This window comes from Colossoma macropomum, unplaced genomic scaffold, assembly GCF_904425465.1.
Source record: "Colossoma macropomum unplaced genomic scaffold, Colossoma_macropomum, whole genome shotgun sequence".
Taxonomy (NCBI): domain Eukaryota; kingdom Metazoa; phylum Chordata; class Actinopteri; order Characiformes; family Serrasalmidae; genus Colossoma; species Colossoma macropomum.
The window spans coordinates 1,029,106-1,042,036 of NW_023495761.1; the positions used below are offsets into that span (position 1 = coordinate 1,029,106).

Here is a 12,931-nt window from a genome sequence, read left to right on the forward strand (position 1 = left end):
GACAATAAATAACATTTCATGATCTAATTTGGGTGTTTGGCGGTATTGTGGCCAGGTTGAACTGTGCAACTATTTTATTTCACTTTGTACCTAATTTAGTAACACACGATTTCTCTAAAGTTACATCCTTGCTGTCTGTGCACTGTACAGTGTGGAAAAAAGGAATATTTACATTTAAAAAAATACAAGCGAATGCTGAGACAAAGAGCTCTTTCATAATATCACACAACACCCAGCTTTTGTTGGGCCGAGTGCTTCCCAAAGGACAAAGTGTGCACAAAAAAGAAAGTAAGAAAGAAAGAAAGAAAGAAAGAAAGGAAGAAAGAAAGAAATAAATAAAGAAAGAAAGAAAACTGAATAATGAGTGCACTCTAAGAGGAAACAAAACCGTGACATTGGTTTTAATTTGCTGCTTGATCAAAGACTTTAGTACTGAAGAGATTGGGGATACAGAGAGGAAAAATAATGAATCAATTGTTTTTTTGTTTTTCAAGCATTTGAACTTAAAGCGCTGAAGCTCAACTCTGTATATGACAACCCATGTGCTGGGCATGGACGTGCAGGTCCTTCTGTACTGTTTTTGTCGGGTTTAAACTTCATTAGCTCCTTCTTTAGAACCAGGTTCTCAGACTAATGAACCACACTCAGGTTTATGTCTCTAGAATGCACTGCTCACTGTATATTCAAGATCAGGTGCTTACTTCACAATAAGGATAATTCCAGAATAATACATGAATCATCCAATAACCAATCAGTGTGCAGTGACCAGAAAGTTGCCATGGCAATATGACCTGTATAATTAGAATTCTGGGACTCCTGGTAAGGCACATAATGTGCTGTGAACTAAACCAATGTTCTACTGACATTAATGCAATGTTGTAAAAGTTGTAAAACCATAAAAAGAGATCATAATAAATGTCCTTCACAACAATATCTCGAGTACAGCTGACGTACTGTGCATCATGCCTTTTACATACATTTTACAGCACTCCATATCAGAAATAAAATTAACATGAATAATTAATAGTAAATAATCTTAAAGGAAAGCAAGTTTGTCTACATTTCTTCTAGCTTGGCATCGTCCCTGGCAGAGGGCGCATTCTGCACAGCGGTCCTGGTGTTCCACATCACGGCAGAATGGCGCGATGACGTAAGACAATGCAAGCTCAATTGACAAATAAGATCAAATAAGATCCCATGATCAAATAAGAAGCCTCCTGCAAAGTATTGTGCTAACAAAGAATTGTAACTAGAGTACAAATATATAACAGCATATAACATCCAGAAATCAAGCCCAAACTGAACATCATAAACATTGTAATATCTAATAATATTATTGTTAACAACGTTATCAATACAATTATTGTAAGTTTTACCCTGTTGTTTCAAGACGATAACTGAATTCCATTCATGATTGTACCAGGTCTCCGTGCCTAAGCTGGATCGGACGTTTCGTTTTGGCGTAAGGAGCAGAAAAATAGAAGGGATAAGAAAAAGAAGAGAGGATAAAAGAGAGGGATACGCAGAGTTCGTCACTCTCTAGTGAGTTGGTCCCATCTCTCTATTTACACGTGGCCCCTACAGTGCTCTGTCTGCTCACCTAAAGCATCGGTCAGTTCCTCTTGCTCATTTTTTTCCTCTTCCTTTTGAACGTAGAAATTAAGTAGACACTGCAGACACTTTCTGTTGGTTTATTCCCTCATCAGTCTCAACGTCTGCTGCCTCCTTTCTTAAACTTTCCATGTTTCTCTCTCCCTCTCTCTGTCACTCTCTTTTTCCCTCTCTCACTCACAGTCGAACTTCAGACATCAGACTCAATACTGGAGAGCTTCTCGTATACATGTCCGTTACTAGAGCCATTGAACGGTCTCTGTCCTTGCCCCATCCCTAACCCGTCCCTTGCTGACAGCAGCTTGTTGTTGCCCGCCGCCCCTCCGTGGTGGTTGCCGAGGGGCCCGCCCAGGCATAGCTCCTTGGGGAACCGGGGTCCCACGTTGGACATGACCCCGGCAGAGGCAGAGACTGGCAAATAGGAAGTCACCCCCATGGAGCCTCGGAAGTCAGCCCGGTTGTTGTTGAGGAGCTGCTGCTGCTGCTGTTGCGTCTGTTGCTGCTGCGGCTGTGTCTGCTGCTTTTTGATGTAGTACGATTTGGCGCCATGTAATAGGCACTGGTCGTCGCCGAAGGTTGGGATGAATGGGTTCTGGTTCACCTTATCTGGGTAGAGAGATTTAGACAAGGAGTAAGTCCCGACCCCTCGGGTACCGCCCATACCTCCTCCTCCTCCTCCTCCTCCCATCATGCCTCTATCTCTGTCCCTCATGTCCCTCTCGCCTATCGAACGACGATGCAACCCACCTTCACCCCCACGGAACAAGCTAAACGACGAGCCCCCGCCCTTCCCTCGGTCCCCAGCACCAAAAAAAGAAGGCTCCCGTTCCCCTCCCGCATACCGCTCAAACATCTGGGCATAGGGGCTTGCGCCTTCCATGTAGCGATCTTTGTCTTTCAGGCTCACACTCCGGGGCGGAGGGAGCATGGAAGCTCCACCGCCTCCAAAGCCTCCTGAGCCTCCCATCCTGCCCGCCCCTTCTTTCTGCAGGTCTACGAACGTGTCGTAGGAATGCTGCCTGCGCAGAACCCTGCCGCCTGGGCCAAACTTGCGCCTCTGCGCCTGGGTCTGGGCCCCTCCACCTCCCTTCCCACCCTCCAGGAGGAACTTGCCCCCTATCTGATCCAGGAGGAGGTGGTTGTCCTCGCTGATGTCGTACAAGTTGCCCGGCTTTTTGCACGAATCACACCGCTTGCAGGTGGCTGAGCTTGGGCGGCTGGAAACTTGTCCGCTCCCCCCACCTCCTCCTCCACTGGATCCCCCGACACCCCCTGCAGCCGCATAGCCCCCGCCCCCTCCTCCCCCGTGCATGCAAACTGGCTTGCCACCTCCACCTCCTCCACTGTGGCAGTTACGGCATTCCCAGTCCCCACCAGTTAACCCTCCCACCCCTCCAATGTTCTTTTCCCAGCATGCATGGCCCTGCTGCCCAGGAGATCCTCCTCCTCCTCCTCCCACTCCACCCTTAACCTCTGTCTTCTTGGATTTACCTTTCAAGAAATCGTCCACGGGAACCAAACTAGTGCACGCTCCCCCGCCACCACCGCTGCCGACTATGCCACCACATCCACCCCCACCCAGACCCCCTCCGCCACCCATTCCAGGAGCATCACTCAAATCCAAATGTTCCCATGGGGATGCCCCTTCCTTGTAGAAGTCCCTCAAGTTCTCTTTGTCGCGGAACAGGTATGAGGAGCAGTTGCCCCCTCTCTGGCTTTTGCGTTCGACGGGTGGGGTAGCCGAACGGTGTCCCTGCGAAACTGGGTGGTGGTGGTGGTGGTGATGGATGGTGTGATGCGTGCGTCTCCGGAAGCCCAGCTCAATTTCATCCTGCTCCCGACGGGACTTGGCAGACGCAGGCCTCTTTTTCAGACTGTCCCAGTACTGCTTGCGCCTCTTGGCATTGCCTTCAAGATTGCCATAGGTCACGGTGTGAGTGGAAATATCCGACACGTCCGAGCGGATATTCCCATCGTCCCCTCCCGAGCCCGCCCCACCTCCCCCGCAGTACCTGTCATGTCCCGCTATAAACCCTGAACTGGACGCCCCACCCTTGAAGGAGAACTTCCCGTACAGATCGGGCAGGCCAGACTTGAAGCTCGACTGGGTGGGGTGGCCCGCAATCAGGTCAAACTTTTCCCTGTTCCTGTGTGTCAGTGACTGGCGGGGCTGGGTGGTGAAGATGGGCGCTACCCCTCCCCCTAAGCTGTCACAATCGTACATCCCACCCTCCAATGAACTGGCACTTCCTAAGCTACGAGGTCGGTTAGGCAAGGGACCCGACATACCCAGAGCCAGCCCGGATCCCGTGCCCCCATGGTGGTGCAGGTAATGATCCTGGTACAGGTTACTGTCCTTCAGGTGCAAGTTCCCAAAAGTCCTCTCCACATCACTCACGTAGTCACTGAACATATTGTCTTCGGGCAAGTATGGTGGCGGAGGCTTGCAGTCAGTATGGCCTACTAGGCTTCGCCGATGCTCGCTGATGTCGTAGACGGCTGACTCGCGGTGGCCATAATCCAGGGCACTGTGGGGGGAGCCATTGACCCCAGGCACGGAGGTCATGTTTTTGGCAGTGCGCAGCAGGCGAAGGATGTTGGAGTGTGTGTTGTTCATGTTCATGTTCATGGTGGCTGATGGGGAGTTGAGGCCTGATTTGTTCTCCTCGATCTGTACACCGTGGATGCAGCTGTAGATGCCCTGTTAGAGAAACCACAGAGAGGTAAGGGTGATGAAGAGAAAAGCAATAGGTGCAATAACAATTATGTTATAAGCACTTATGATATCTCACTCTTGACATTTTCTTATACATGTAAGCACACTGATCTCAAGAATTTACAATGTAGTAAGCTTCACCAAAAGGTCTCTGAAATTAATGCTACTGACTTACAACCCTGCACTGATTTTCTATGAAAGAGAATGTTATCTAAGCAGTGCTATTTTGCCACACGTAGAGGCAAAATTGAGATTAATTTTTAAATTTGAGACTTAAAAAAAATAGTAGATAGGATTTAATAGTGAACTGGACGAAACCAGTGAATGATAGGTTCATTAAAGCTTTATACATCAGGACCCCAACCCTGCACTGTCATAGATGGAAAATGAGTGATTGAGAAAAAGGAGAAAGAAACAAGAAAGGCAGAGAAAAGAAGAGAGAGACAGATGCAGAAGGAATGATTGATGATAGTGTTACAGTGAGCCTGTTTTTTTACTAACAATCAATACTGTAAATCAATTTGATTAAAATTCAGCTGACATTGTTGCCTCTCTTCGGATGGCCTATTTAGTACTAAAGACACATAAAGCAAATTAATTACACAACATTATCCAAACCTCTTCAGCTTAATCAACATGCCTAAATGTATTACTCTTTAAGCCACTTATCCACATTTCAGTACACAATCAAATACAACAAAGGCAGGAATGTGGGGTTCTAATTTACATACTGCATGTCAGTTCCTGTTGTCCATCCTTTAGTGTTTCCCAAACTAAAAGTCCCTGAAATATCTTTGACGATATAATGTCACAAAGAATAACCACACACATAAATACCAAAACGAACACCAGGAGGGACACTGTTAATAGAATTCTCTCCCAAAAATATTTCAAAGGTTAAAGGTGGCCCCCCTGTTGGCATTCCATGGCCTCCTTTGAGAGGCCACGTCAGAAACGGTTTCTTGTCTGTCTCTTACTTTTTCTGCCTCACCATATCTATCCATTCTTCTTGTGTGCTTCCATTGTGTCTGCCTTATCTCTACTACCTCCTGTCCTTTTTTTTTTTTAACCTCAGGTCATCCTTGCCAGCTTGACTCTTTTCTCTCATTTATCTCCTAACCCCTTCATCTGATTGGACTGGTACTGACATATTCTCATGTCTATGCTATCTCGTTCCTCTTTCTTTCTGCTTTCTTCCTCTAGAGGGTTCTATCCCTTCTTTTTTATGGCCTACTCCTGCGTTCTTTTTCCCCCCTTGCACTGTTTGGTTTTTAAACTCTTTTACCTTTCTGTCTGCTCCTCGAGCCACTCTTATCCTTATCTACCATCCCTGTCCTGCTCCTGCATTCTTTAATATTTCAACACATTTGATTATACAGTTCCACAGCAAGAGAAGGTTCACTGCTTGAGGGAAAGGTTATCATATAATATATTCTCCATATAGGGACACTGTCCTTACAATAATACACTACAATTTACATGACTAAAATAAGGGCTAAAGTAAGTGATTTTACATAAGTAAAATATGTGAAATAATTTAAGTGAAACGTGACTGTGCCAATATTTCAGCTATTCATTACTCTCTACACTCTACACTGTTATACAGTTGAGCAGAGCAGAAATTCTTAGATCTTACCTGAAGTTCTAGAAATTCGGGCTGACTTTACATGGTGAAAAATTCATGCAACTAGTTAAAACAAGTAAAAAAAAAGTTTTTGCAACACATTCAATTACTCCACTAGTTAGCCAAATTAGCATCTTGTCTTTTATCTATCTACCTATGGTTCTTTACTATATATTTATACTTTTTACTCTGTTCAGCGTATGCTAAGTGTTTGAAAATTCATTTTTAAGTGGTCATTACAACTGAAGTTTCAAGCTTCACCGTGTATAGCCAGCCTTACAACTTCAGCAGAACTATAATTTTATGCAATAACTTCTAGTTCTAGATCTATACGTAGAATTTCTGGTCTGCTTAGCTATGTAACAATGCAACTGAACTTTCCATGCTCCGCCCCAAATTGCATTTTATCGTAACAACTGTTGCCAAGTTGGACATGCTTCACAGAATATTGGAACAAAAACCATTTAAACCCAATGAATTCAGGTTGGAGTTTAGATTCGCTATATAATGAGCTTCCAGTTTACAACGTAATGCTACCAAGCTTGATTACACTGTAGCTATTTCAATCTAGGTAGGTTTGAAAAGTATTTGATTATAATTTAAACTATTCTAAACTTTCATTTTTTGACAAAAACTGAACTACGTGGTAAATTTCTCATTAGGCTGATTTTTGGCAACAACCTGCAAAGCTTGTCCAACCTCACACAGTTGCTATGAAACAATGCAGTTATGGGTGGAGCAAGGATAGGTCAATTGTTTGGTTATAGAAGTTCTGGAATTCTAGTTCTAGTCAAAGGGGCGTTTCTCATCAGAAAACAGCACCTCTCCCAGGTCAGTTTTTCAAAGCTGCTACAACAGGGTCCTTCAAGCACCCCATGCATACGTCAACCCAGAGTGGTTCTGAAAGGAGAGAGTGCTTGTATAGGATGAGGGATCCACTTACCCTGCTAATGGAGAAGGTGATGCCGGGCTTGCCCGAGCACACGCCCATGAAGCAGAAGCGTAGCTGCCAATAGAACAGGTGCTCTGCTATGAAGGTGATGAGCGACAGCGCCATGGCCGCCCCCAGCATGTAGAAGACACCGGCCATGTTGTCCACGTCCAGCTGGCTGCTCATCACCTCGTTCTTCTCGTTGTGACAGATCCCAGTCAGCCACAGAGCCTCCAGCTCCTCCATCTCACCTGCAGAGAGAGAAAGAGAAGGGTGGGGGGGGGTGTGGGGAGAGAGTGGGAGAAGGACTCCAGAATTGGAGAATGAGGAATGGAAAGATGAAAGAGGAAAGGAGAGGTTTGGATGGAGACATGAAATGACAAATGGGAAAAGGGAGAGGTGGAGGGATGAATGGGTTATGGAAGGATGGTGAGAGGGAGAGAAATGTTGTGAGGATGGCAGCAGAGTTGGAGTTTGTTTAGGGTGAAGGGCACACAGAGAGATTGAGAGAGCAAGGGCAGAGGGAGAGAGATGAGTAAGTGCGTGATGTCTGGCCTTGAGTGAAAGTGAGTGTACTGTAGTGTACTGTAAGTTGAAATATGTGTGTACGTTAGAAACACACTGACTGTATATGTTTCTGAGAGAAAAATGTTTTGTAGGAGTTGCTTTAGGTGTTTTCTAAAGGGTTTGTTTAAATGTGTGTCAGGATTTTCCCCCTCTTTGTGCGTTCGTGTGAGCTCTTTTTTGGCATTTGCGTTAATACGCATTCGTCTGTTTGTGCTTATCTTCATCTGGGAGCATTTGTTGAGAACTTCTCCAATGCCGCGTGCGGTAAACAAATTAAGGCCCCCGCGATGTGCAACATTTGTCATGTCGCATTACTCCCGACGCATTCCCGACGGAGCGCCTCCTCATTAATGATTGATTATGAGCGTCACTTGTGATTTGGCTCCAGGAGCTAAGGGGGGGGGCCTTAAGGGCCTGGCAGTTCTCAAAGGAGGGGCAGCATTATGCACCCCCAATATAAATCCACTCCCTGTCCATCCATTCTATACTCAGAGACAAAGGGAGCAAGCTAGCTCTTTGATTAAACATGATAGTCAAGCATTTGGAGTAGTTAGAATGTTCATTGCTGTAATACCCACTGGCTTAAAGGAGAATTCCATTGATTTTTTGAAATTTCTGCATAATTCAGTCATTAAGATGTAAACAAAGTCATTTAGAGTGGTGTGAAATGCTTTGTTCTAGAGAAACCTACCTAATTAGATTTCTTTTTTTTTTTACCCTATCAGAATTGTTCACAGCGATGGCGATAGGAACCAGACGTCCCAGGAGTTTAATGCCTCTTAAAGCTACATCACAAAGTTATTTGTGACTATTTCAAGTAATATGTTGCTTAATGCCTGATGACTTTTCTTACAATAAGCTTTTGGCCTAAAATGTATTATTTTAATTCATGGTGGAGAGGCATTTTAAGGCAAAATAGTAGTTTTCAAATTTACCACTATTTAAACATTATTAACATTAAACATAAAAGCTCAGAAGACATGTGTAGGTTCATTGGTCATTTTGGATAGCAATAAAAATGAGTTATATCTGCAGTGTAGACATGGCCCTTTGGTTCCTGTTGCCACTACTGTAAAGAAATCTGTTTGTCTAAAATGAAACATTTCATATCAAACCAGTCTGAATGACTTTGCTTACATCTTAATGATGGATTTGTACAGACATTTTGAAAAATCAGTGAATTCCATTATAACTACCTGTAGCATGGTGGAGGGGGGGGGGCAGTGCATGGTGATCAGATCCATAACATATCTGGACCTCTTGTATTTCTACTATAGGCTCCAGCATCCCACCGCGACCCAGAGGGATAAGCGGTTTAGATGATGTGTGTGTGTATTTCTACTTATGCAATTTCAATATGATAACTCACTAAAATACTTCCACTATTTGCCTACATTAGACCTAGGAGCGCATCAATCTGAAGGTGACAATTTTTAGTCAACTAAGTATGCACTCATGTAACATTGCTCGACAATTTTAAAATGTAAATATCACAAAAAAGCTTTGTGAATTGTATTTACTTTCTACCGTCCAGTCACTTTTGTTTATTTACATATATATATATAAATATATAAATTACATAGTCTTTTGTTTTATTTAAGGTCATTTTCATGGGGGGGGCAAATTCAGTCTTTTTGCACTCCGGTCCAAGATCCTAAGTTACGCCACTGGTCATGCCCATACGAAGTAGGTCTTCTTAGATGCTAAAGTCGCTCTGATGCTGGCTGCTAATCTGAAGCTTTTCCTACGATGCCCTACTTAAAAGATGTGATGGAGAAGATCTGAGAGGACCTACAGGCTTTTTGGGCCTAAGAGATATTTCTTTCTCTGTCAGCGTATTGGTTTCCCCTTGCTGAAGGAAAACTATGTAGACTGCTCCCTTCGGACATGTGTGCGTACGTGAGAGACAGAAACGGGGATAGTGATAGCGCAACTGTGTAAATGTTTGCCTACATGTGCGGTGTATGTTTGTGAGTGTGTGAGAGAGTGCTCCAGTTTGGAAGTCACACACGCACACACACTTGACGCCATCCCCAATCCACTCAAGGGCCGCCACAAGCTAGCCTTGACACGTCTAACTAGGGCACTACTCTCAGTCTTGGCTCCTATATAAAATTATATAATGCCTAGCGGCCACGAAATAACAATGCATGACACACCTGAGCATACCTACAGCAGACCTCCAAATGGGCAGCTGCCGCGTCGCTAAGCTAACGCGTGTCGCTAGCAGCGCATGTCTATATGCATGCATGAGCAATCACTCAAAAGGTAGCCCAGTAACTAGGCCAGGGCTAATTTAGGCTAGCAAGAGAGTGCTTTGTGCGGCTGGGTCCCCACGATCCAGCTCTGATATCCTTGCAGTACAACGTATGATCCACAGTGTCGAAATCTATTAGCGGTATTTGCGATTGTAGCAGAGCATGCGGGCCATGTTCTTTGTGCGGCTTTGTTCAGAAGTCGTGTGAAGAACGAGACTGGCTTGTCAGTAATGGCTCAGGCTTGTTAAGTGGATGAAAAAGAAAGCAGAGGAAACAATGTAATGTAGTAAAAATCCCAAGATCAACACTTGCCATTCTTTTCTCTTTTGTTGTCTGTAGTGCCTTATATCTTTTGATATGTCTATATACTTTTCCATATCTTTTGATGAAGAAAAGTCACAGAGAATATTATGAGATTACAGCTGCAGGCTACAAGATGTGGTGTAAAATATTGCTCCATGACTGGATGACTTTGTAAATCTGGGTTATGAAGTAATTGTAATTTGAGACTGTGAAATATCTGTGAAAGTGAAGTTGAATGTTATTAGTCTCAACATAATCAATAACATTTACATTTTTCATTTTAACAAATTACTTTGCAAGTTACATTATGTACAGTAGACACCTAACATAAGGTCACTGTGTTAAAAATAAAACTATTCTGAGATGCCATAAATTATTATGCTTTGACATGGCAGTATTGGTGTTTGTCATTACTAGGTTGTTACTAATTTGAGGTTCCCTATGTACTGTAATATTTTAGATATTTTTTCATTTTAACAAGTCATTATATGCCTGAAATGTATACATCCTGTAATAACAGTGACATCTATTGTATACTGGGGTCCAATTGAGTCCTTAAGGATCTTAAGCTGGTTCTTATTTCAAACCCTAAAACACTTGGGATATGTAAGCTAAACCTTTCCTGGAAATGAACAGAGTTAACACTGGTAAGAGTACAGAGTACACCAGGAAACAATGGGCAAGATGACTGAGACAAATGTCAGCTCTAATGCCTCAAACAGGTCTGTTAGTGTAACAGGAGTTCTAACAGGACCATTTAAAGCGCTACTGTGCTCCATATACACATACTCATCAACATGGGACTATGGTGGGTGTAAATCCAGGTCCTTGTCATTTCTTATCTGGGTGTGGGTATGATGTCTGCCTTAAGGGGAAGTTATTTAAGACTCTCGGAGGAGCTCTAGACTACCTCTCGACTAACAAAGCCAGTGACCCATATGAGAAAGCTATAGAATAAGCTTGAATTGAATGTTATAGTATATATACACACTATGAATGCTGGATCATGGAATGAAAATATAAAACTGAAAATAAACAATAGGAACAAAATGCAGACATCATGAACTTTTCTGAACAGAACGTGACATCTTTGTTACCAGTAAGCAGCATTATATCCCTTAGCCTCATTGGTTCAAACAAATTCTCAATTTTATATGGTTTTCATTCATCGATGTTCACTCACTACAATACACAGCATTAAGGATTAACACTTCTTACAACCACTGGGAATCCCCATGGTGTCTACAAAACCTGACTGCTAGCAAAGACAGTGATCCCCAGGCTAAGCAATACAACCATGCTATTATTACCGTAACTCTTACCTTGGTCGTCAGACAAAATTTTAAGGTATTTAGACAGCCAGATAGCTATTTTGCTAACTTTAGCTTTTGGGTTGTTGTCATCTTCATCTGATGAGTCATTACTGTCATTCGAGTAATTCATTCTCTCCATTGAAAAAATGAAAGTAACCAGAGTTGAATGGCTGCAAAAAAGATATTCAGATTCTTAGCAGTAACTGATTTCATTCTGCATTCAACAGCTGAAAAAGCCCCCAAAAATCCACCCCAAAGCAGCTGTTATTTTTCAAAAGTTCCTCCCACCTACATCATCAGAAGGTGGTTTTTCTTGCCTTCTTTAAACAAGAAAAGTACTCTAGGTACCACTGCAGCACTGCTGTAGGAAGCAAGCAGAAAGGTTTACACCAGATATAGTGATGGTTACATTTCTCATTTTGACCAGAGTGTCCCTTTAATATAAACATTTCCTCAACATAAACTTCATTCTGTAAAAGTATGGGTTATACATTTAACAGTGCAACTCTGTGCTTATTAGGCTTTCTATACTATCAAACCAACTTCTGGTAAATAATTATGGGCTACATTTTGGAGCAATGTACTCATTTACAAACAGTACAATTCCATAGCCTATGTGTGTTTAGGTCTTTTTAAGTATGAGTACAACTACTGGATCTAATAGCTTTTTTACTTTTATTATAGTATACCTGCATACGGCCTTTGCAAAGGGAGTGGAATTGATCTAACTTGATTAAGTACATTATGTTGTGCTTGTATAATGCATGAAATCTTAATAATATTGCTACTATTGCCTTGGTTTTAGGATAACTGGCCAAAGAGACTCATATGCATTCACATACAAAACATTCTTCAGGGAGTATTCACCTGAAATACCTATGTGCGCTCACATTTAACAAAGTATCTCTGGGCTTGTTCAGTGGCCAAATTAAATAGAATTAATTCCTGTAATACTGCTCATATGAATGTCATTTTACAGGGCTTACCGTCTCCGAACAACTGCAGAATGGCGAGATCCACTGGTCTCTTCCAGCCTGAGTCTTTCTGGATTGCAATGCCGTAGCCCGTGGTAGCAAAGATATAACCACTACCGATGGTTACGAGTTTACAGCCCTCGTCTCTGCCTGCCATGTAGTTCAGCACAGCAGCGTCGTAGATAAACGCGTCCAGTTTACTGTCAAGAATAGAGGGGGAAAGATCATTCAGGCGTTGAAGAGTGCTTGACTGCAGCTAATGGATGCCAACTATATTTGGATACCCATGTGGACTTTACACTCACAAGGCCAAATTGCAATTGCTAAAGTATAAATTAAACCGCAGAGGCTAGGGAATGCTACAGAGTGCTTGTTAGGCCATGGCCAATTCAACTTTTTTTTTGTGCATATATTTTCGCATGACTTTTTCCCCGTTTTTTTGGTCAATTTAGCAAAAAAGCCTCATATACTGTATCACTAGTGAACTATCACACCGAGGCCCTAGCTGTAGTTTGCCAATGTAGGGTGCTGGTTCTGAACATGATGGAGCAAGTCCAAGGCACAGCATGAAATACATAAAGTCTAGTTTTGATCTACATCAGCAGCTGCGGATGTGACATCTCACTTCAGGGTG

General features: G+C 43.1%; 1 protein-coding gene across 1 annotated transcript in view; it reads right to left on the reverse strand.

The window, feature by feature from the left end:
- Window positions 1-375: 375 nt before the first annotated feature.
- The window catches only part of grin2bb (glutamate receptor, ionotropic, N-methyl D-aspartate 2B, genome duplicate b), a 110,603-nt gene continuing 98,047 nt past the window's right edge, over window positions 376-12,931 (reverse strand). The window contains exons 12-14 of the mRNA XM_036563466.1: window positions 12,310-12,497; window positions 6,895-7,133; window positions 376-4,312 (exon numbers count right to left, since the gene is read on the reverse strand). Of these exons, the coding sequence (XP_036419359.1) occupies window positions 1,802-4,312; window positions 6,895-7,133; window positions 12,310-12,497 (2,938 nt within the window). The 3' untranslated portion in view covers window positions 376-1,801. The remainder of the gene's footprint in view (window positions 4,313-6,894; window positions 7,134-12,309; window positions 12,498-12,931) is intronic.